Raw genomic sequence first — 25,914 nt, 5'->3', positions numbered from 1 at the left:
AATTTATTTCAAATAAATCTCTTAAGTCTTTGAAAAAAAAAGTCATACATTCTTTAAAATCTGCAGAAATAAATCAAGGATACTGTAACATTTTCAATCAATATCTACTGTTCAAAGTTCAATTTTAGATTCTGCAGGTGAAATAACTGGAGAGAAAGGAGGTTTGGCGAAATCCTTGAGAATTCTCGGTATCCCATAATTTCCTGGAATTACATGATGTTTGCTAGATAAAAATTCCAAGCTCCTATCAATCAGTCCATTGTTCAAAAAATAATCAATTTTTTTTGTATACAATATATGTCTTGTTAACAGGGCACGGATGGTAAAAATATTGTGTCAATATCTAAGCATTTTACTAGTGCATTCAATAGACTTCATTGTGACAATCCTACCTTCCTCATTAGGTTTCATAAAACAAAACTGCTTATCATTAAGTCATTAAGTACTTTTTTGTTCTTGCATAATAAGTAATAAAAACAATTCTGTTTGGTTTGATTTTCTAATAATTGTTTATTGTAAATTTCACAACGTTTTTTTCCAGGATGTGAATGTTGGGATAGAGAGGATGATTAGCTTTTGAACATCTATGAAACATGATTGAAAGTGTAACAATACTTGCAATCAAGGCCAATTTTTTTTTTTTTTTTTTTTTGCTCCAGTTCATGGAACTGCACCAGATGCCATATAACCTATCTACAGTTCTGGGATGAATGTAAGCTTTCATAGGGATGTACTGACTGCTGCTTAAAAGTCTGTCTGGGAAGAAAACAAGATAGACGGGATAAAACTCTAATTATGAGCTACTGTTACACTGATCCACCCCAAAGAAGATTTACAGACTGTCCTAACACACTCACATGCAGCACTGAAATGTAAAGCAGTAATTTACTTAGAGACAATGCACAATGTGAAATTACTTCATGCTGCAGTGTCCATCAGATAAGCAAAATGTCTTTAGAAGCAATATTTAAGGGGTGAAAATGAAGATACAGAAAACCATGTGACTGTAAACTAAATGTAGTAGGTAGACATACATTTTTTTGCCTCTATTAAGTCAGTATTGAAATGTCTGGAACATTTGCATGAATGTATTTTCAACCTTCTTTCTGATCTGTGCTAATCTGAAATCCAACAATACAGTCACACCGAGATCCATCATGTTGTGGCTGTTTTTACAGAAATGTGCTGCCATTGGAATATCTTTTTTCCTTATGTTTCTCAGAAAATCTGTGCAAGATCATTCACTGTAATAATAATTGTCCTGCTCTCCCACACAGCCTTGCAATGCATTATGTCATACACACAATAAGGTATACAGCATAAGATGACTCACAGCAGATGTCCTGGATTTTTTCTTGTTGGAACTATGGGTATTGTAACCCTGGTAAAAATTTGTGTACAGGCCATTTCACATTTTTTGTAAGATGTGAGCAGTGCAACTTTTTTTTAAACAAACATCTTTACTGAATTATCACTTATGACATAGGCAGTCATACATTTATATAATTGAAAACAAACCATACTGGCATTTTTTGGTTGCAAACATTATACATCACTTATAATCTTCTATACAGTCATTGTAAGTCAAACATTACATAGTTCATTCAATTTTTGTCTTCCCATAAACCTCATTCCTCCTCCAAAATATTATTCTGCATGTATTGTTTCCACAATTTCATTTTTTCTATGTAATTTTTTTATACATAAGAAATTCTGCTAGCCCCCTGCACTCTAAACTGCAAGGCACCCCCCCGGATGATTTTAAACACTTGGAGATTAAAAAAAAAATCACCTGAAAGCTCATTGCAATCCTGCCAAAATGCTTTATAAATATAAAATTCTGCTACACCCCCCTCAGCTCTAAACTACAAGGCAAGCCTGGATGATTTTAAACTCTCAGGGATTCAAAAAAAAAACATGAAAACTCACTGCAAACCTGCCAAATATGCAATTTCTTGGCTTGAACAGTTGTTTTAATATTACATGGTTTTTTACACTTGTAATCTATATAGTGTGCACCCCCCAGTGCAGCCATCCCCCTCCCAGCTTAATTTAATTAAGAATTGTACTTGCAGAAGTTCTGATTCCACTCTGCTTAGTTAAGCAGGAGTACAGAATGACTTAAGCTTATATTCTTTAATGCTGTGTATGCAACCTTATATACCTGTACCATTGTGCTCCTAATACTTAACTGGCACCATAACGGACATTTTAAATAGAGCTGCTGCCTCAATGATAGTTTTATTTCTGAGAACTTACCTGAAGATTCTCAATCTCTGGGGTGTCATCTCACTCTGTTCAACCTCTGGGCTCACTTCGGTCCCTTACCCTGCCCCCAGATTACATCTGCCCCCACTACCTCTAAATTTAAACCTAGGCACACCACACCCCTACCACTGTTAGTTCCACCCTCCTCATCCATACACTCCCTCTCTCAACATATTTCTATTAATATCACACTAGCATTCTATCTACATACTACTCCCCTTCCTTCATTTCTACAAACTTCACTACTCTCCTCCAATTATCCACGTAGGTAGTTTTTTCCTGGTTGCCTCTCTAACAATCCTTAATCTAAAATGATTCTCCTTACTCTCCTATCACTAATACTCTTCTCCCTCTCTTCACTTTCATCATATCTAGTCCCTATCCGACCTATGCTAAGCTCTCCTATAGGCACTACCTCTTACACCAATAACACAAATCACTACTTCCTACCCATCACTGCTTATCTATTTCACACAGACAATACATTGTTCCTTAAATCCAAACTGTTTCAGGCACAGCTATACCTGTTTAACATTAAAATTACTGACAATTTAATCAAAGTTAAATCTTACTTTTACTATACAATCGTGAAATTCCTCCACCTCTGTGGTGACATACACTCTAACTTTGGTCCCAACATCACTCAATTCCTATCATCAGCCCATATTCCAGGTTCATGAAAAAAAAATTATCTCAGTAAACACACATGGCATTTGCAACAAAATCTAAATTGCATGCTTGGATAACTGCACAATCTCCTTGCATATTAGTAATCACTGAAACATGGCTTAAACCGCACATAAAACATATATCCTCAGGAAGTCTGCATTAGTCAGATGAAAGCACTTAACTGTCGACTGTTGACTGGATTATTGGTACTTTTATCATTCATTTGTTGTTGTTCAATAAACCGAGACCTGTTCTAGATGAGGACTCGTTGTGCCGTCCTGTACCTTTGTTATATTTACGTTGTTGCATTGCTGTGAGTTTTTACTTCCTCACAGATAGCATAAACCTGTTTTGATTTTTCTCAATTAATTACTCACCCAATGACTACCCGTTCCACAAACCAAAATGATTCAATTATTGATTGAATTTTAATCTCCCATCCTAGCAATTTTTCTACACCCAAAACACTTTTAGCCTCTATCAGTGATCACGACCCAATCTGCACAACTAGATTATCTCTCATTCATGCAGTCAACATACCTACAAGACAGTACAAAACCTATCCAACTTTGACCAGCAAGCCTTTACAAATATATTAAACTCTGTTAATTGGTCCTTCCTTTAATACTTACAGCTAGATGATGCAATTGAACAATTTAATTCTACATTCCTAAACACCTTAGACAATTTAGATCCCACCAGAGGGAAAAGAGTCAAAATCAACTATACCCCTTGGCTTTCTGTCTATATCAGATCACCCATGCAAAAAAGAGACAAGGCTTGGCCAACTTACCTAAAATATAAGATTCATAATAATGTACAGCATATCAAAGTACTTCATAACCTTGTAAAGAAACAGGTTAATTTAGATAAAAAACAATTCTATGCAAAGTCACAAGATCAGTACAAATCCAGTACAAACATCTTCTGGCACACTATCAAAACAATCCTACACAAAGGAAGTCAGTCCTCCCCCAACCTTACTGTGATAGTACCTCCCCTGACATTGCATCTCAACTTCACTGATAGTATAGCTTCCATCACTAACACATTCCCTCCATCACCCTCTTCTTTCTCTCAGCTTCCTATTACCTGTCACTCCACATTTTCCTTCAACCAGTTCCCACTTCCTTCATCAAATCCTTCTAGTGCAAGCTGAAGCCATGTTCCCCCTCTGAAGACAATCTTCCTAATGAATTCCCAAAAATGGCTGCTGATTCAATTGCCTACCCAGTATCCATAATCATTAATAGATCTATCAGGGAAGCTTATGCCCCTTCCCTGTGGGAAAAAATCATTCATGCTTCCCCTCCACAAAAGTGGCACTGCCACAGAAATTTCTAACTTTAGGCCAATTGCTATTCTTTCACCACTATCAAAACTTCTAGAAAAATGCATCCATAAACAACTTCTTCAATACCTACTTGACAATAACCTTCTCTCTCCCAATGTGGATTCAGACCAGCACACAGCACTATCACTGCTCTACTGTCCTTTACTAACACTGTCAACAAAGCTTTTGACTCAGGAAACTGTCTCTTCTATGTTCTTAGATCTGTCCAAAGACTTTGATACTGTCTCCCATTCCAAAATCTTATCCCAACTATCTATTCTGGGCTTAACTGAAACATCTTTACAATGGTTCACTAGCTATCTCTCTAACAGATATCAGTTTGTCAAATGGAACTCTAACTTCTCTCCTTACTTACCAGTCAGCATTGCGGTAACCCAAGGCTCAGTACTAGGTTCACTTCTCTTCAACATTTTTATTAACCATTTTAATACTTCCACCAGACAAGCCACACTAATTCAATATGCTGGCAGCTCTACATTAATCTGCTCCACCAGGGATCCTTCTCATCTACAGAGCTTAACTTAAGAAGCATTCAATTCCATTAAGTCTTGGCTCACCAACAACCATCTACTACTTAACCCCCAAAAATCTAAACTTCTACCATTTTTACCAAAGCAATTTTCTCCAGATTCTTCCAAGTTTGCTATTACTTCTCTGAACAATACTTCAGTCTATGTGGTTTAACACACAAAACTGTTAGGTGTAACTGTCAACAACAATCTTGTTTGATTTGCATATCAGCAACAGCATAAAAATCAAAAATTGGGCATGATGTACAGGACTAAGAAATTCATCTCCAACTCTGCAAGAGTAACTCTTGCCAACACCCATCTCTTACCCTCCCTCCCTCCTATATGTTTCACCTATTCTAATTAATCTTCACTCTTCCCTCAAAGCAAAACTTAGCTAATGTAATAAAATAGCTAAATTTGCCACAGGCCAAGCCCACTACTCTAACCATTGCTCTGCTCTCAAGTCCCTAAAATTGGCTCAAACTACTCCACCTTATCACCTTTAATCAACTAACACAAAATAGTGTACAACTCCTCATTTCCACAAACTACATCATCCCTACTTCTGCAATATATTCCATCTTGTGACCTACACTCTTCTCACAAGTATCTACTATCTATTTACAAACCTCAAAGATCTAACGGTGTTAATCTGTGCTCTCACTGTGTTGCCAAATCACAGAAAAGCATTCCAGAATCAATCAGACTTATACCCCACTACTATTCCTTCAAGTTTAGGCTGAAAGAACATTTAACCAATAATTGGATCTGCCCATGCTCCACACTATCTTAGTACTCTTTTCATTCCCTTCTCCCCAGTCGTAACAGACTTTTCTTGCATTATCCGACTTCCCTTCCTGCATTGCCTACTTTCTTGCCTTACCTTTCTATAATTCCTTAACCTTCTAATTTTCTTTCTCAGTATATGTCATGTTTTATAAAAAATACTGTTAAGAGCAAAACTTGTTTTACTTACAATTACCTCTTTCCCCTCCTCTTCCCCTATCCATAATGTTCCTTCAAACATTAATGACATGAAGCAGGGCACATTCTTTAGAGCCCTCTACAAATTAACAAAGTCAAAAAAGTCCAATATTTCCAGGTTTTCTTGTACCAGCATATTCCACAAATGTGATTGATGCTTTGTACTCCCACATTTATTCATTAATTTCTGAGTTGCTAATTTTCTTCTAGTTAATCTCCATCTCCCAGTTCCAGTCTCTGGTTCATTTTCAATGTACTCCTGGTTATTCAAGTCAACTCCTGTGCTTTTATCTTTCTCTTAAGCATTTCCTTTGGAACACTGGAAAACATTTCACTGGCATAATATCTTTACAAGCTGTATTCTCAGAAGAATAAGAAGCAGAATCCCCTTTTGTTTGGTAGCTCATGTTCTGTTGGAGAAAGTTTTGTATTTCATCCTTAGCATGTCCTGCATCAAAAAATTACTTTGAACCTCCCGGAAAAATATTCTGATGATAGCTGGATGCAGCAGCTTTAATCACACACCTGCTTTTTGACATCCCCTGATTGCTAGAATAAATGTACTCCTCTTCTGCCTGGTTTACAGTGAGTAATCATTTTCCACAGTCTACTGTCTCCAACTTTTAGTACTTTGTCCTTCTGCCAAAGTTTTTCCAGAATCAACTCTTTCTGCTGGTAGGATTGCATCTTTAGTATTAGAGGTTTTGGCTGTTTCTCATGGCCAGGTTTGGAGCATGCACACAATGTGCCCTTTCAATTAACAACACCTGCCATGGAATACCAGTCCAGTTGCTTATTTACGCTTTCATAAAATTAATAGAGTTTCTTCCTTCTAGTTTCTCTGGTACAGCAGAAAATCGCATTTTTTTCCTACATGATCTGCACTCTAATTCTACCATTTTTTGAAAGATCTCTTCTTGAGCAGTCTTATAGTCAGCCAGCCTTTTCATCATTTTGACCTCTGATTTTTGCAGTTTTTTCAGGTCATATGAATATCTTTTTAAAGCTTCTTCCAGCCTTTTGTTACTCGAGTTGATATAATTCATTAGTGTTTCATTTACTTTAATCAGCTCTGAGCACATTTGACTTATTTTTTTTCCTCTAGATTACTCAAAGCCATGACTGGCACCAAAGGTGGAAATCAAACTACTTTTTTGCTGAACAGCTACAGGATTCTTCCCAGCCAGTATTTTCTTCTCAACTTTTGTGGTTGATTTTCTTTCAGGTTCTCTAAATTTCTTCTTTGCTGGCATCCAGGCAGTGCATTTATCAGCCAACAACTGAAATTTACCCCAAAAGACAAATGCACTGGCTCTCTTTTCTGAGTTTCTGTTTTCATACCGACAGAGCTAAAATTAAGCTGTTACTCAATATGCAGCCATCTTGGAAGTCTACTAGTAGAACCTTTTTGTTGGTCTCTTTGGGGAAATCCTTACAGTGAGTTGTTTCAGGGCCACTGGTTATCTCTGTGAATAAAAAGTGAGAGATATGGAAACATTTGCTTTAGTCTGTTATCATTATGAAGCATTGGATGAAGTTCCTTCATGATTTTTCACCATACTGTCAAACCTGATTACATATTACCACAATGGTATGCTGTTTTCTTTCTGCATCTTCTTGTACTACAAGTGGTTATCTTTGGCTATGTATGTTGCTCTCCCTAGTTGGACATATTTCTCTCTGGGTCTATTCCCTTCATTAATGAAATCTCTCTTGTGTTCTTTTAAGTATTCATACCTGTCTGTGGTCACAGAGCAGATGCCAGTATATCATGTGGTCTGGTTGTAAATAATGGCATTTTCTGTATGCTTAGCATGGAAACTAGCACTTCTGAGGTATGTGAAGAAATCTATGGGTTTGTGATGTTTGGAAGTTTGTAAGGAATTATTCTTCATTTAGGTACCTGTGTCCAGAAAGTTAAGATCCATATAGGAATATCTGAATTTGAGTTTGATATTATGATGGAATGCCCTGTGGTTCATATGGCATTAAAAAAGTTTCTCCTTACTGGCAGGTCAGATAAAGTATATATTATCTGTTGAAGAGGCACACCACCATATTCATCATGCAGTTTAGCAAGTGTTACTCCTCCCAGGCAAATATTGCTCTTCTCAAGTATTTATTGTTGCTTGTGTTTTGCTGTAAATCACTTTGGTTACTGCAGTGTGAAACATGATTTCCTAATAATATCAAGCAAGTGTAAGTAATGGTGCACCCAAATAACAAGTAGTATGGAGAGAGAAATGTTTGTTGTCTGGGTTAGCTCTAATGAGTACAGCCCATTTTTAGAGGGGACTCAGGAATAAAATTACATAAATATTCAAAAGAAATTAATTAAAGGAAAGTTTAGCAAACATACACATGTAGGAGTACAAATGTGTATGCAATTAATTCAGCACTGGAAGGCAATGAGAGGATTTTTTTCAAGGATTAGATAACTAGTAGTAGAAAATATCTTGAACATTTTGAATACAAAGTTTTGGATGAGAGGAAAATGAATGAATTTTAGATGGCAAAGGAGAGGGCATAGAAATGAAAGCTGGTAGATAAATAAGTTTTATGATGACAGAAATAGCTATGACGTGAAGGGGAAAGTTACATATAGGAGAGTAGTAACTGATTAGTAAGATATTATGAATGAAATGGTAGTAGTATGAAGAGCAAAGTAAGATAGCATTGTTGATGTAGGATTAAGATAATGGTATTTGTGGATTTTGTGGTTAAGTCATAGCATACCCATTGCATGTTATGTGCACAGTGTAGACGGATTTGCACAAGTGCTCTGAAGGTATGACGTTTTCAGTGAGACAAAGCTCTGTAGGAAATGAGCTCCACATAATGGCCAGGAAAGACTAGATGCTCAGAGTCTCTCACTTACATAGATAGATAGCAGAGAAGAGAGTGAAAGGTAGTTGCAATGTTTTAAGATTTCATGTGTCAGCGTAAGATGGCTGTATTTTAGTGTATTAGATAATGACATCCATTCAAGTTTGTTAAGTATATTACACATGTGGAGCCTACATACTTGTTGGACAGCAAATTCAGATATCTTGTAGTAAGTAGGCTTCAGCAAGTGAAAGTTGTTTTGCAACATTACCAGTGGCAGCCATGCCTTAAAATAATTTGTACAACTGTAGTAAGCTGGCTGAGTGTTTTAATAAATGGTAATATTTTTGTATGATATAAAGCTCTAACTCTTTTTGAATATCATGAACTATGTTGTATAAATGTGGCAGAGGAGAGAAGGAAAATACTCACTTGTGCTATTACTTGACTTGAATGAGCATGGTTACTTCTGCAGGATTTTATGGGTTGCAAACCCTTTAATATAAAAAACAAGTAATCTCCGTGGTATCCCCGAAGTCTCAAAACAACCCACTAAGGTGTAGTGGGTCTAAAAACAAAACAGTGTAAGAAACTTCTCTGCGTGAAAGATTTTCAGTCCATATATTTCTAGTTAATCAGTGTATATTAATCAGATCAGACAATAGTAGTAGAAGTAGCGTAAACTGTCAAGTCAAAAAGTAATAATAGAAAATATATAATTCTACAGCATTACTAAGTATTCAAAAGTAATCCAAGCAAGGCAGGCAGTCTGTTTCCAGTCGAAAATCCTTTATTAAGTACACAGACAAGCGATCCAAGTAAAAAAAAATAGAGTAATAATTTCCTCACAAGCTTTCTAAATATATATATACTTTTTATCAGGCATGGGAGTAGTTTATTGTGCTGTAAAACAAAGTGTTATTGGTACACATGTTAAATTCACATCCCTTCCCCCATCAGTGTGACATTCGAGCTGGTCCTGCCCTACCTAGTAGCTGTCATAATAATATATAGCCCTAATGTATTTTAATGGTACATCTTATTTAACCAAATTATTAAGTAGATTATTAAGACTGTGATTTTATACAAGGCAATATACCACATGGCTGGAAATATATCAACCTTAGTTCATTTTGCGATCAAAAATTATATATAAATATATACATATACATTTTGCATGTAAAAATCAGTTTCTATTTTCATAACCTATTGTTAACAAATATCGCTTTCGTCCTTCTAGACTTCTTCAGGTCTGTGTACAAGAACCCTAAAAACCTATATAATTGTATAATTAGTTAGTATTGCTATTACCATCATTTTGAATAAAGTGAAAAAAAGAGAACCAGAAAAAAATAATAAAAAAAAATATATATATGTATGATGATGGAAACAAAATATACACTTAAATATACACTTAAATTTCAAATGATTTAAAATGGTATTTAAAATGGTATTTATGGTATTTAAAACCAATTTGTGGAAAAAATAAAATAAAATAACAATAACAATACTAACTAATTATACAATTATATAAGTTTTTAGGGTTCTTGTACACAGACCTGAAGAAGTCTAGAAGGACGAAAGGGATCTTTGTTAACAATAGGTTATGAAAATAGAAACTGATTTTTACATTCAAAATGTATATGTATATATTTATATATAATTTTTGATCGCAAAATGAACTAAGGTTGATATATTTCTAGCCATGTATTATATTGCCTTTTATAAAATCACAGACTTAATAATCTACTTAATAATTTGGTTAAATAAGATGTACCATTAAAGTACATTAGGGTTATATATTATTATGACAGCTACTAGGTAGGGCAGTACCAGCTCGAATGTCACACTGATGTGGGAAGGGATGTGAATTTAACATGTGTACTAATAACATTTTGTTTTACAGCACAATAAACCACTCCTATGCCTGATAAAAAGTATATATATATATATTTAGAAAGCTTGTGAGGAAATTATTACTCTATGTTTGTTTTACTTGGATCGCTTGTCTGTGTACTTAATAAAGGATTTTCGACTGGAAAGACTGCCTGCCTTGCTTGGATTACTTTTGAGTACTTAGTAATGCTGTAGAATTATATATTTTCAATTATTACTTTTTGACTTGACGAGTTTACGTTCGCTACTTCTGCTACTATTGTCTGATCTGATTAATATACAGCGATTAACTAGAGATATATGGACTGAAAATCTTCCACACAGAAAAGTTTCAAACCCTTTAATATACTACAGATATATTCCATTTAATACTGATGCATATTCAGTGATACTGTTATTTAATAAAATAAACTGTTAGTGAAGACTGGTAGTCTTGTGCACAATACAGGAGCATATACTAAAATACATACTTAATATCTGAAATTGTTCAAGCTTTCAGAAAAACTGAAAAATGCTAAAACCAAATTTTAAAGACACATAAGGGCAATACAAAATTAACAATGTATCTCAAATAATGATATTGCACTATAATTTATCCTTGTTTTCTATTATCTATAACTTAAACACCATATCACTATTAGTAAGTGAATGTTTACAGACCTTTCCATATGGTCCTCTGGTCTGCTGAGCTTTGCAACGTGTTATGTAGGCAAACCTTACCTGCAGGTTTCTTTTAATTTCTGATAGCAGAAACATAAGGTGACTCAATTCCTTTTTTATGAACAGGTTGAAGGGTGTATTCCCACCAAGTTTTCTTAATCGCTCACTGATAAAGTCCTTGAATGAAAAAAAAAACAGATTTAATAAAGCTAGGCAGTAGCTGTAATTTCTTTGCATTCAGGCAGATGCTTTCAGTCCTAAAATATTACTAGGTAGGCACCAAACAAGTAAGTCAGTAACAGTTATGATTCTCAGCAATCTGAAAATTGAACTCATCACTCTTTACAAACTCTTAGACACAGACGGTTTGAAAATGTAAGCACCAAATGTATGTGCACAGTAAGGCATTATAATTGTATAAATAATGTAAAGAAAATGTGTAGAAGCTTTCAGCTAAATATTTAGCAATAAGTAGGCAGTGCTCTCATGGGTAATCTACAGCCAATAATGTATGTAGAAATACACCACCAAGTTCGCCTGCAAGCAGGGAGCCTACAGGATTTTTTGCAGGGCGTGCAAACCCAGAGCCCCCCAATCAACCCTCATGCAACCATTCGAATGTCCCATTACTTGGCTATTTCTCCTCAGTTGCCATAAACACTGTTCAAAACTCTCAGTATGCTTACTCTTTTATGCCTTACTTCTACAATGATTACAGATATTTGGATTTAATTTACAACTTTTATTTCAAATTTTGTAGCACAAACACTGATAGATATTTGCTAAACAAAGCAATAGTCTTACAATGAAAACAGACTTACTATTTAAAACTTCTCTACCTTTGAAACTCACATTCAAAACAGCATTGAAACCCCCATTCAAAGAAAATGCATCTGGCCAGTGGCAGGTTAAGTTTACCTTTGGGCTGTTTACAAATCATAGGCCCCTTGCACACATTTTTAGGACCATGCAAAAGTTCTTTGATTCACCTTCCTGATTGTATTAATTATAATATATAATAATGGAATTATATTCCTTGTATAATACACCACTTGTGTTTTAAATTTATAGTTTTGAACATTTTTCCAGTAAGCAATTAAACAAAACATATGAACCAATAATGACAAACTGCCCAATTCAGAGCATTTCAACCATAAAAGGCCACTCAAACGTCTGCCATTACAATCCACCAACATCAGTCAATATGCACAATCTTTGCAGAAGTAAAATTCATCTGAATAATTCCACATTAAAGAGATCTGAAACTAACGAAGAGGTTGTTGCTAGAAAACAACTTTATATTTCAATGTTCCATCTACAAAATAAGTGTCTACTGTCCTTAAAGAATAAATTCCCTATGTTACATTAAAAAAATAAATAAATAAGCTGGTATATTGCAATAGCGAATGGGTGGCAAGCTAAAAAACAGGTTCATAGTTACTAGGCATCTCATCTAAAGGTGGATATATTCAGGACTGCAGCACCTCACACCCTTAAAATACAAATCTACATGCTATGGGAGTAGAAGCTACAGCCCTCTACATCAAGATACAAGTATGCTACCTGCTGTGTTACTAACACTGCTTTAAAATTCCATACCACAATAGTGATACCAGAAGCCGCGGTGGTGCAGTGGTAGCATTGTTGCCTCACAGCCAGAGGTTCTCCTGTTCGATTCTCGGCTGGAGTGCTTTCTGTGTGGAGTCTCCATGTCCTCTCTGTGGTCAAGTGGCCTCCAAGAGACATGCGTGAATGGGTGTGCCTTTGTTGAAGGTTGGGCGTCGGGCTGGCAACTCAGCACCATAAAAATCTACTGCCAATCATTAGTGGACCAGAGTTCTGCTGTGGTGACCCCTAACCGGGAAAAGCTGAAAAGACAAACAACAACCACAGTAGTGATGCCATTTGCTAAGCAAAACAGTTACACATTATTAGCAGACTTATAGCATGAGCAGCAGTAAACTTCTCTTCCCTTGAAGCTCACAATTCCTTGGAAATGCACTTGAAAATAAATTCCACCTGATAATTCTAAATAGGGCATTTCAGTCTTTCTCATACACACCTCAAACCTCTTAGTGCAAGAAATATGGAAAAAGCCTAAAATAAATAGGGACAGATTGTAAATATTGCTCTCATGAACTTAAAAAATTCCTAAAATAACAGGATTTGTGTTAGTATGCATTTTTCTAATGGATATGACATCTAAAACTCAAATGTCTGTTATTATTTACAACTTCAATCCTTTTTAAGAGGAATATGGGGCACAACTCTGGAAATTCTACAAAACCTGGACAGCTGAGGGGTATGCTGTGTCCCTCTTACACACACACACACACACACACACACACACACACACACACACACACACACACACACACACACACACACACCTCTTAGCACGAAAAATCTGGACAAAGCCTGTCATAATGTTGGGGACAAAGGCTGAAAACTAGGGACACATTTAGAAAGTTGCTAGAATAATAGGATTTGTGTTAGAATGTATTTTTCTAAAGGATATGAAGTCTGAAACTCAAATACATGTCATTATTTAATAAGTTTAATCCTTAAATCATCTCAGTGATTTGTCAAAAAAAAAACAGAATTGTTATGAGGAACAGACCAAAAATATAAGGCAAAAATCTGGGCATTCTGTGAAAATCTGTATAATTGAGAGGTATGACACACACATACATCCCCCTACCTCCTTAGAAAGTGGATAGAACAACAAGGTTTGCATTAGTATGCATTTTCTGAAGATATGAAGTCTAAAACTCAAATGTCTGCCATTATTTTCTGACTTCAGTCCTCAATGATTTACCAGAAAAACACAATTTTATTAGAAACAAACTGAAAATATGAGGCAAAAATCTGGATAACTGTGAGGTATGACCCCCCCCCACACACACACCTACCTCCCTCTTACAAACAAACACACACACACACACACACACACACACACACACACACACACACACACACCCTACCTTTACCTACCTATTTCTTACATGCACTCTTACACACCCCTACCTACCTACTTCTTGTATCCACACATCCCTCCCTATTTCTCACACACACTCACACCTCTTAAACACTTACGCACACACACACACCTACCTCTCACTTGTACCTTCGTCCACAGTCCAAACATCTTCTGGAATTCAAATTCCGCATGGATGTGGAAGATGAAGACATAAACCATTGGTCACACAGATTCAGAAGCATCTGTGCGACTGGACACAAAGGACTCCTTAAAGAAGAACTCTCTTAAAAAAAAAAATTTTTTTTTGAAAGAAAATTAATCTCCTGGCCAGCCGGTTCCAGGGTGGTGCAAGTGCACCCCCCCTTGCACCTGCCTGCGGGCGCCCCTGCCTGCATGGCAGGTTATTTCTCTGACTTTGGTCATCTACACTTGGCATCCTCTCAGAAACTGATTAACAATGATGTATTCTCAGATCCTGAAGGGTTCTATGCTCTGTAAAATCAACAGATTTTCTTTCTTTCTTCCTTTCTTTCTTGTTGATAATCAGCTATGTGGACTGGCCATTCAGACAATTTTCAAGTGCAACCTGACCCCATAAGGACTAAAAGAAGACAATGCAAAAAAGTACAATTAAATAAACATGCATGCAATAGCAGTGGGAGTATAAGTTGCAACAAAGAGGAATAAATCTGTGCAGCATCAAAGTGGAAAAAGCATATAGATTACACTGACTGTTAGCTTTCATAAGTTCCTTTTTGACATGCTTTTCAAAGCAGAAGCATAGTTGGTTCAACCAGTGCTCTGTGCTGGTACCACGAACCAGTGCTCCTCCCCCTCAGCTGTTCAAGTGAAGAGGAAAAAAAAAAACAAAACACCTCAGTGTGATAAGTCGATCACTACATTGTAAGCAATCGTCTTATTACAATTAGATCCATGCCCCCTGCCAGCTCGTTCACTGAAGAGCAAAAACAAAGCCATTTCTTCTAGTGCCACACCAACCAGGTGGCCAGCACAACATACCCCCATCCCTGGCCCAGTCATTCAGGTCCCATTTCTGGGTCCTGTCCTTAACCCTCTTTAAACATATTTTATTTAAAAAAAAAATGTTCTTCTTTTAAACTGCAACAAACTGTTTGCTACAAATGTAGCAAATAGTTGCTAAAGTTTGTATCCTGCCTGCATGGAGTGCTACATCATTCAGGTTTTAATTTAAAAAAAAAAAATATTTTTAAACTGTAGCAAACAGCTTGCTGTAAATGTAGCAAAAAGTTGCTACAGTTTATACCCAGCCTGCACGGAGCACTATACCGCTCATATTTTAGTTAAAAAAAAAATCTTCTTTTTAAACTGTAGCAAACTGTTACAGTTGCCCCTCTCACCCTGCTCAAGCTACGCTACTATAAAAGTTAGCTAATGTGTAGTTCCAGGGCACAGCTGTTATATATGAATCACAGTTGCTTTATTTCTGATGAATAAACACAAGGAAATAACCATATGCAAAAATATATTTTGAAATAACCATAGACTTATATAAAACATGGAGAAGAGAACATAAGCAGAAAATACTGGAAGCAAAATGCTTTCTTTGACAGCTGTATTCAATAAATTCTCACCAGCCTTACAAGTGCTTGAAGGTTTTTATTATATTGCAGGTTTGTCATTTACAGTCACAGCAAGAATATAATACTGTTGGTTCATTGACTCTTACATGGTTGACTGCATTGTGCTTAGCTTATAAGGACAGCCTGCAACTGTGAGTAGGAATGAGAAAAGGACAAAAACAGTTTTCTAAGCAGAATAATGTTTAGGAGTGTGCTAGCTGTACGTTATGGCTATCACACTTTTGCTGACACAGATTACACCAATGTGCAATTCCCCCTTACTCTGAGGTTCAGGGGCAATGGAACTGATTACTTGAGAAGCAGTGGAGTACAATTTTGAAAAGTCAACAAATGCAGTCAGTTTCAGGCAATTTGTTTTAATCTGAAATTGTACTTATTGATGTGAAACTTGTAGAAATGCCCTAGATACAAACCAAACACACACACACACACACACACACACACACACACACACACACACACACACACACACACACACGCACATGCACACGCACGCACACGCACACGCACACACACACAGGGTACTGTTCTTTTTTTATTGATTCTGGTTTTGCTGAACATAAGATTAGCAGCATTATGTCAAATTGTGCTTGTTCAAATGCTGCTGCTGTGCAGATGGTTCAATTGCAATTGTTTGAATGGTGCTTTACAACAATTTGTTGTTGACAAAATGCACGTTTGCAGTTTAGCTGTGTAAGCAAATTTTCATCTGTCATTTACACTGTTAACTTACTAACTGGGGATTTAGGCCTATGGTCAGGGAGCAGGAGAGAATTTTAGAGTTAAGGACTTAAGCATTAGGAAGCATGAAGGGAATGTTAGAAATAGGGAGGGGGAATGAAGGTTGAAGGTTAGGGAGTGATCTGGGCATTTAAGTTTAGAGAGTGGAGGGTTCAAGTTAGGGAGCAATCAAGGGATTTAGGGTTAGGGAGGGGAGTTTAGGTTCACGTAACAATCAAGGAATTCATGCTGGGGGCAGGAGGCAAGTTTTAGGACTAGGAAGCAACTGGAGAATTTAAGATTATTATGATTATTATTTAAGATTAGAGAATTTAAGTTTAGGGAGCAAAAGGAGAATTTTATGGTTGTAGTGACTGGAAAATTTAAGGTTAAGGTGAATTAGGGGAATTTTAGAGTAGGAAGAGGTAAGTGCATTTTGTTTTGTTGATATAGACTGTCACTTGGCCAGTCAGGATAAAATAGACAAGTGGGTGTAGGTTTGGTTCAATCAGCTTTATTACACACAAACACACCAGGAATGAGGCTTTGTAACTTAAACTTAAACTTATAAATAGACTGACTACCATACTCACACATGTTAACACTCTGGCTGTTCTCTCAAAATGGCACTGCTGCCTGTAGCCACTCACTATATGCACGTGCCTACATCTGGAAATGCTTCTTAAAGGTACATACACATACTCTGATCTACATCCTCCCTCTTTGAGAACTAGATCATACATGAAATGACAGTATTCAATGACATACAATTATACAGAAATGATCTTCTGACATGCAATTATACAGAACAAATTCTTTGACATGCAATCATACAAAATCAGACACATATAAAATAATCATGTCCAGGTTCCTGTGTATTTTACACTAGATCTAGAAATACAACCTGATCTTGTAACATGAAAGTCAGAATTGAATCTAGAAATGGGGACTGTCTTCAAAGAATGTTCAACTTTGGGGATAACTGGGACATCATCAGAAATGGGAATGGATACTGAGACAGGCTCTTCGGTATGAACATTGTCAGGGTTGTTCTGAGATCTAGAGTCTGTATCACAGGTATGATGCTGCAATATTGATTCTGATACAGGAAGAAGATGTCTGCCATTTCTCCTGTACTCTATACCCTCAGATTCCACTAAGTAGGATCTCCGCTCGGCACATATACCTCTCACTTGACCAATTAAATCAAAGCATTTCGCTGTTTTCATCCTCACTGTCTTTCCTTCTTTTAAAGGATGAAGAAATCTGCTCATTTTATCATAGCTGGACTTCTGAGAAGAATACTTTTTAGAAAGTTGGGCTTTGATTGGTCTGTTGTTTTTAGCAGTAGGCACCAACAAACTAGTACTGATAGGCTAGGTTGTTCTGGTTTGCCTAGATAGGAGTGTTTGAGCAGGCAAGCCAAGTAGGTTGCCACGGGGTATATTTCTGAGATTAAGTAAATTCAAGAAGATATTGGTATTGTCTTGCTTTGACCTCTCTAGTAATTGCTTTACACTCTGTACTGCACGTTCAGCAAGGCTGTTTGACTGTGGGCATTCCAGACTACAAGTAACATGAATAAAGTCCCACTCTTTTGCAAATCTCTGAAACAATTGACTGGTAAATTGGGTACCGTTGTCAGAAATAACTTTGTGTGGACTACCATGGACAGAGAAACGACGTTTCATCTTAGTAATAACAGCACTGGACGTTAGTTTAGGTAGCAAATCGATCTCAGACCAGTTCGAGCAAGAGTTTACCAACACTAAGTAATGCTGATTGTTCCACTCAAATATGTCAGTGGCTACTGTTGACCAAGGTAGTTCAGGAATATGGCTTAGCTGAAGTGACTCTTTTTGCAAATGTGGCTTAGTACTGTTGCATACTGAACAAGAAGAAAGCACTTTATCAATATCCTTTGATAGACAAGGCCAAAATTCTAGTCCTTTCACCCCTCTTTTGTTAGAGTCACAACCTGGGTGGCCACAACGGAAAATCTGAATGTATTCAAGTTGAAAGGAAGAAGGAACAATAACTTTGGGACCTTTGAAAATGATACTATCTTCCATCAACATCTCATCTCTGTATTGAAAGTAAGGTTACACTTCTGGCAGTACACAGGATTGCTTTGACGGCCATCTTACATGGATGAAGTGGTTGAGCTTTTGCAAAATTGGATCAGTCTTTGCATGATTTCTCAGCTCATCAAGTCTCGTGGTAGAAAAAATATACACTTCCATGACATCAAAGTCAAAATTCTCTGCATCAAGCTGTTCCGTGCTATTTCTGGGTGATCTGGATAAGGTATCAGTCAGATAAAAAAGTTTACCTTTTGTATAGACCATTTTGAAATTGTACTTTTGTAATCTGAGCATCATTCTTTGTAATCTTGCTGGAGCTGAATGCATAGGCTTCTTTAAAATAGCGACTAGAAATTGATGATCAGTTTCTATTTGGGTAGCTCAGCCATAAATATAATAATGGAACTTCGAACATGCGAACACAATTGCCAAAAGTTCCTTTTCAATTTGGGCATACTGCATCACAGTTTGGGTACAAGTTCTAGATGCACAGGCAAAAGGTCTGCCTTCTTGAAGAGTAACTGCATCAAGACCAAACTTTGAAGCATCACAGGAAAGAACTAGTGGTTTTTGGACATCATAGTATGTTAATGTAGGAGGGTTGGCAGTTTGCTGTTTGAGGTTATCAAATGCTCTCTGGTGTTCTTCTAACCATGACCATGCATACTTTTTGTGTGTCAGCTCTCTTAAAGGTGCTGATAACTGACTAAAGTGAGGGATAAATTTTCCCGAATAGTTAAGCTTACCAAGAAAATGCTGTAAAGCTTGGACATTGTCTGGAAATGGCATCTCAAGAATGGCTGCTTGTTTAGAAGGGTCTGGTCATAAGTCTGTAAATAAATGACTTACATAAGTAATTTCTGGTAGTCTGAATTTACAGTTCAGAGGACTGAGCTTTAAGTTCACTTCATGTGCTCCGTCCAGAACTTTCCTGAGATTTCTGTCATGCTCTGCTTCACTATTACCTCCAACCAGTAAATCATCAACTATTATTGCACACCGGTAGCCTGAAATAATTTGCTCCATTGCACACTGAATGACTTCACTGGCAGAATTTATTCCAAAAGGCATCCTGAGGAATCTGTATCTACCAAATGGTGTGCTGAATGTAGTCAGTAGTGAAGATTTGTGATCAAGCATTAATTGCCAAAATGAACTCTTTGCATCTAAGACAGAAAAAAACAGTGGCATTTGGCATGAGGGTGGCAAACTCCTAGACTGTATGCATAGGATGATGAGGTCTCTTTAATGCCTTGTTCAAGTCTCTTGGGTCAATGCATATTCTGATTTCATCTGAATTTTTCTTATGTGCAGCTACCATAGAAGACACTCACTCAGCTGGTTCTGTGACTGGACAAATCGCACCTTGCTGCACCATTTTATCTAACTGGACCTTGACTTTGTCCTGCATAGCTATCGGAACTCTCCTTGTTGGTCTGACCACTGGACTGACCTCTGGGTCTACTTTCATGGAGTACACAACTGGAAGTCTGTCTAACTTGTTGTTGAAAACATTAGTATACTCTGAGAAAATAGCATCAGTAAAGCTGGAACTGGGACATATGGTCACGTGATGTACATCTTTGGTAAAAGAAAGCAGTTTCATTCTTAAACTGTCTCTGAGACCTAATAATGACTGTACAGGTCTTTTGACTACATAAACTTTCAAGCTGTAACTGTTCCCAGCCGAATAGCATAAAAGCACTACTGAGCCTTTGGTTTGAATCTCTTCACCTCCAGAAGTAACAAACTTTGCACAATTGGCTAAATTAAGTTGCTCACCAGCTCTCACTTTAGCAAATGTTTCTGCTGACATTATATTACACTTTGAACCAGTGTCTTCTTCTTTGAGCTCTGTGGGTTTACCATTGATCAGGACAGTACAAAACACTTCATTCTTTGCCAACAAATCTACTGAATTAACCTTTTCACCAACCATTGATACACCATCTACATAGGAAGTAGGGATGCAGCTCTCTATATGATCAGCTTGCTTTTCTGAGTGACCTTTAATAACTGAATGAGGCTTGCCTGATTTACAAAACTTCTGAAAGTGGTTCCATTTTTCTACACTTGTGGCATTGCTGACCAAATGCTAAGCACTTCTGTCTTTTAAACTCATGGTTGGCTCCACAATTATGACAGTTAACAATAGCACTTGACCTGGGTTTTGCTGACTCACCCTTATACTGCACTGAGCATGCCCACTATACTGAGCTAGTTTTGGAACTTGCTAGAAAGCTATGGGATCTCCCCGAGAAACACACAGGGGCTGCAGCTGCCATGTGCTTAGGCCTGTTTCTGTTTGTCATGTGTTGCATGCTGTCTATGCTTGCTCTAGAGGCTGTTGAAACCATGCTCTTGTCACTTGCAAACATACTTGTTTGTCTTTCTGTTAGCTCATGGATTTGACAAATCTCTATGGCTTTGCTTAACATTAAATCACTATCACGAAGCAAAATCTTTCTCACTGCAGCACTATTAACACCACATACAAGTCTGTCCTTTATTAACTCATCTTTCAAGTCAACATATCTGCACATTTTAGCCTTATTTCTCAAATCAGTGATATAAGCTGCAAAAGTTTCACCCGGCTTTTGGTCTCTTGTATAAAATAAATGCCTCTCTAATGTAACATTTGTCTGGGGGGGGTTACATATTTCTCTAAATTTATGTTACAAGCACTCAGGTTCTTCTCTGGATTCAGCTGGTAAAACAATATGGCAGTTTCCCCACTCTCCTGGATATACTTCTGGTGCATACACAAATGAATGCTCTCTTTCAATGGCCTCTGACCCAACTAAGTTAAGCAAAATGAGTGCCCTTGTACATACATCTTTGTTAGAAAAAGCTGCTTGTATGAAAATATCATATTCCTGCTCAAATACTCTCCAATTCTCTGCAATACTATGATAAGTCACAAGTAGAATTGGTCTGCAAAATGCCTCTGCCATATCAATGTACAGAAGTAAAGGTGCTTGAAATTATGTATGAACATACACATACATAAGTATGCCAGAACTTTATGCCAAAACTTGTAATTATGCCCAATAGCACAACAGACTCTTTGAAATAACTGCACTTTGCCAAATAAGTCTCTGCAGCACAAGAACACTTTAAAATCACTGTACTTTCTGAAACCACTCTTTATCAGTATAAGAAACATTTTGAAATGACTGTACATTGTGAATAAATTGTATACAGCAAAAAAAGCTCAGAGCAAGAAACACTTCAAGATTAATACACTTTGCAAATAAATTGCACACACTTCAAGATGAATGTACTTTGCAAATAAACTGTACACGACACAAAAACCTTTCAAAATGGCTGCACTTTGAGAAACAACTCTGTACAGTGTAAGAAACACTTTGAAATGGTGGTGTTCTGTGAATAAATGCACACAGTACAAAAACCTTTCAAAATGGCTGTACTTTGACTGCACCTTGCAATGTAACTGTACTTTCCACACAGCAAACTCTTTGAAATAATGCACCATAATAAAGCACCGACAATGCAAACACTTTGCACATTCTGAGATACTTCAAACAACTCCAGTTATGCTTTGAATGGCTTTGGTCAATGTGAAATAATAGTTTGTGCCCAAACATGGCCTTTTACTAAAAAAACATGCAGTCACCTTGCTCTTTAAGCTTATTTTGCCCTTTTATTGCACTCATTATGCCCTTTTAACCTCTTGTCATGCTCAATATACTTTTCTTGTACTCGTTTTACTTTAAACATGCTTGTTATGCAAACCAAAGATAATTCTGAGCCTCACATGAATATTTCTGCTAGTTTTATCAAATATCATGGTTTTGAACATTTTGTTTAATTAATAATGCATTTTGTGCCTTTCATTTGATTAATAATATGTTTTGTGCTACTCATTTGATTAATAATGCATTTTCTGCCTTACAAATGCTCCATTTCATCTTCCTTGCCAAATAAAACTTTTGTGCAAGTTTTGGGTACCTTAAATTCATTTCTATCCCTTTTTGTCTGTCTGAGCTCCATTTCACTCAACCAGCTCAATCTGCCTTTACCTTCAGCTCCTGTACCTCATGGCTTGAAGAAGTTGCTCTATCAATCCCAGTTCTGACACCATGTCGCTCATCCAGTCGGGATAAAACAGCAGTTGTGGGTTCAGTTCAACCAGCTTTATTACACACAAATGCATCAGGAATGAGGCTTTGTAACTTAAACTTAAACTTATAAACAGACTGACTACTGCACTCACACATGCTAACACTCTAGCTGTTCTCTCAAAATGGCACTGCTGCCTGCACATGCTCATTATTTATATGCACGTGCCTACATCTAGAAATGCTTCTGAAAGGTACATACATATGCTCTGTTCTAGAAAGACCCTAATTGATTTGTATCTCTTTGGAATCTTCTTGCAGATTACATACTTCTGCTGAAGGCACTTTCTTTATACAAAGATAAACTTAATGTATGAGATTCATGAAGAATTCATTTTCTGCACAATGCATATAATGCTATATGGTCTGGGTCATCCTTGGACAGGTCTGTGGACATCATTCTCAGCCGACATAATGCAGGGTCTCACTGTGTTCATATTGAGGGTCGATGCCTCTCCCTCATACTAACAGGCTTTTATTGATCAGCCATTTCAGCACTATGCTATATATGTAAATTAGTTATTCAAAAACATGCAAACTAAGCCGCCCATTAAATGGTCATGTGTATTACTTGCACATGTAGTGTAAATAATACCTTTATTTTATTTATTTTTTGTATTTTGTTAACCAGGTTGTCCAACTGGGTTAATGTCAATTATCAGTAGAAGCTTGTAGAAGAAAGCTCTGCCACATACATTTCCAAAGCTTATGATTGAGTAACATTTGCAGAAATTAATCATATGTTCAGCTGACAAAATTGACAAAACCATTGAGACTTATTTTTGAAGTGCTAGAATAATGACAAAATATAGTCTGTAAATAAAACAGAGAATGCTACTGTGCATATATAGTAAATATTCCACACACATGAAAACAAATATGACATGGTAATTAATCACAGACATAGTGATGAGGGTGATATTTCTAATTACTAGCAGCACATGCTATTTACATTTATATCAGGTACTAACAGCACATGCTTGTTACATTTACATTTACTCTCTCTGTCTCTCTGCAGTTAGTTTCCCACCCTACCTACCTGTTCTTGTTGTGGTATTAATCTTGCTGGCTTTTGAATTGCCTACCTCTCCTGTAAATTTGTGTTTGAACACTCCTCTTGGGTCCATCTCATTTGCTCACTCAACCAAGTACAGTGAGATCCTATTTTGATTTCAGACACTCCTACAAGTCCCATATGTTCATCTATATGCCAGTCTAGTACCATTAGCTCAATCTACCTAATACAGAGAGAACATTTGAGAAGGCCAACCCACTTAGGTCCTTAACCTTGAATTATCTTCTGTTTCTCCTTTCTCCCTTTCCACTTTACAAAAAAAAAAACTTTGCTAGAATCTCCTTGTGTTCTGACTGAGTGTGCGTCTCAGTTGATAAGTAGAGTTTCTGACACTTTTTAACTGTTCAGAGATGAATAAAACAATAACTGAATTCAGTTCTGAATGCAGTTTGAATAAATTGCATTTATTTAAACTGCATTTGCTTTAATATTGCTACACACTCAACTGTGCTAGCTTGAACTGCATGTGAATTGTTTTTAGTGCTGTTTTAGCTGCTTTTCTTTAAAAACAAAATTCTAAGCTTTCAAATAAATAGTGTAAAACACCAAAACTGATGAAAAATAAAAATAAAAAAATCCAACCACGTAGATAAGACATAAAATTTATTGTACACCACCAAAAAAGACTAAGCGCTTTCGCTAAATTCATATAGCATCGTCAGAGTCGGATTTTTTTATTTTTAAAATTCTAAGCTTGTTTCCTGCCTTTCCTGTAACTAGTCTAGTCCAGATACAGATATGCTGTGTACAGGACTGTTTGTAAGCTTCTGAGCCCCCCCAAGTATTTCTATGTTGGAGGGAAGCCTTCTAGCTTATCAGTTGGAGTGGTAAGCAGTAGGTAGGCTATCTACCACAAGAGGAGTGGTTTCTGGCCCAGAAATTGTAGTTTATTGGTCGTTTGGGCAGTTTTTCCATCTCTTTCAACGTTCTGGTTTAAAAGCCTATGTTTACACTTGTTTCCCCCCTTTCCTGTAACTAGTCTAGTCCAGATACAGATTTGCTGTATCCAGAACTGTTTGTAAGCTTCTGAGCCCCCAAGCCTTTCTGTGTTGGAGGGAAGCCTTCTAGCTTATCAGTGGGAGTCGTAAGCACTAGGTAGTCTATCTTCCACAAGAGGAGTGGTTTCTGGCCCAGAAATTGTAGTTTATCGGCTGTTTGGGCAGTTTTTTCCATATCCTTCAACTTTCTGGTTTAAAAGACCAAATCTGCACTTGTTTCCCCCCTTTCCTATAACTAGTCTAGTCCAGATACAGATCTGTTGTATCCAGGACCGTTTGTAAGCTTCTGGGCCTTTCTGTGTTGAAGGGAAGCCTTCTAGCTTGTCAGTAGGAGTGGTAAGCACTAGGTAGCAAAACTACCAAAAGAGGAGTGGTTTCTGCCCCAAAAATTGTAGTTTATTGGCTGTTTGGGCAGATGTTCTATCTCTTTAAACTTTTTGGACTAAAAGCCTGCATTTGCGTTGTTCCCACCTTTTCTGTAACTAGTCTAGTCCAGATACAGATTTGCTGTATCCAGGACTGTTTGTAAGCTTTTGAGGCCCCCCCCAAGGCTTTCTGTGTTGGAAGGAAGTCTTCTAGCTTATCAGTGGGAGTGGTAAGCACTAGGTAGCCTATCTACCACAAGAGGAGTGGTTTCTGACCCAGAAATTGTAGTTTATTGTCCTTTTGGGCAGTTATTCCATCTCTTTCAACTTTCTGGTTTAAAAGCCCACACTTGCACTTGTTTCCTGCCTTTTCTGTAACTAGTCTAGTCCAGATACAGATTTGCTGTATTCAAGACTATTTGTAAACTTCTGTGCGGTACCAAAGTCTGCTCTTCAGGTTTTTCCCTTAGATCTGCTAGTTCTCTCCTCTCCTGCACTTTTACTAGCTTATTAGTCTAGCACTTTACCAGACTTCTTGTAGCAATTATTGTGGCACCCATAAGTGCTACCAGTACTAAACGTTCTACAAGGAAACAGCTCCAGTACTTATTATTAATGCCCACCCCTCCAGACTTGTCTAAAGGTTAGTTCCCTCTGCTTTCTCCTACTAACTTGGTGAACTTGGGCATCCTGAGGCAATGTAGCAACTGCCTCATGTACACCGACAACCCTCTTTTCTTACCTCCCAACACTTGCAAG

The 25,914-nt window shown here is 37.1% G+C and overlaps 1 protein-coding gene across 1 annotated transcript in view; it reads right to left on the bottom strand.

Annotated features, from left to right (window-relative positions):
- Positions 1–25,914, bottom strand: part of LOC122814238 (dynein axonemal heavy chain 5-like) — a 3,525,594-nt gene that overhangs the window by 109,317 nt on the left and 3,390,363 nt on the right. Inside the window, exon 108 of the mRNA XM_044086840.1 lies at positions 11,230–11,346. Coding sequence (XP_043942775.1) covers positions 11,230–11,346 — 117 coding nt within the window. The remainder of the gene's footprint in view (positions 1–11,229; positions 11,347–25,914) is intronic.

This window comes from Protopterus annectens, chromosome 1.part1, assembly GCF_019279795.1.
Source record: "Protopterus annectens isolate FY-2018-M chromosome 1.part1, PAN1.0, whole genome shotgun sequence".
NCBI lineage: Eukaryota > Metazoa > Chordata > Ceratodontiformes > Protopteridae > Protopterus > Protopterus annectens.
Note: the sequence above shows the minus strand (reverse complement) of the source record. Positions and strands in the feature narration are given on the sequence as shown.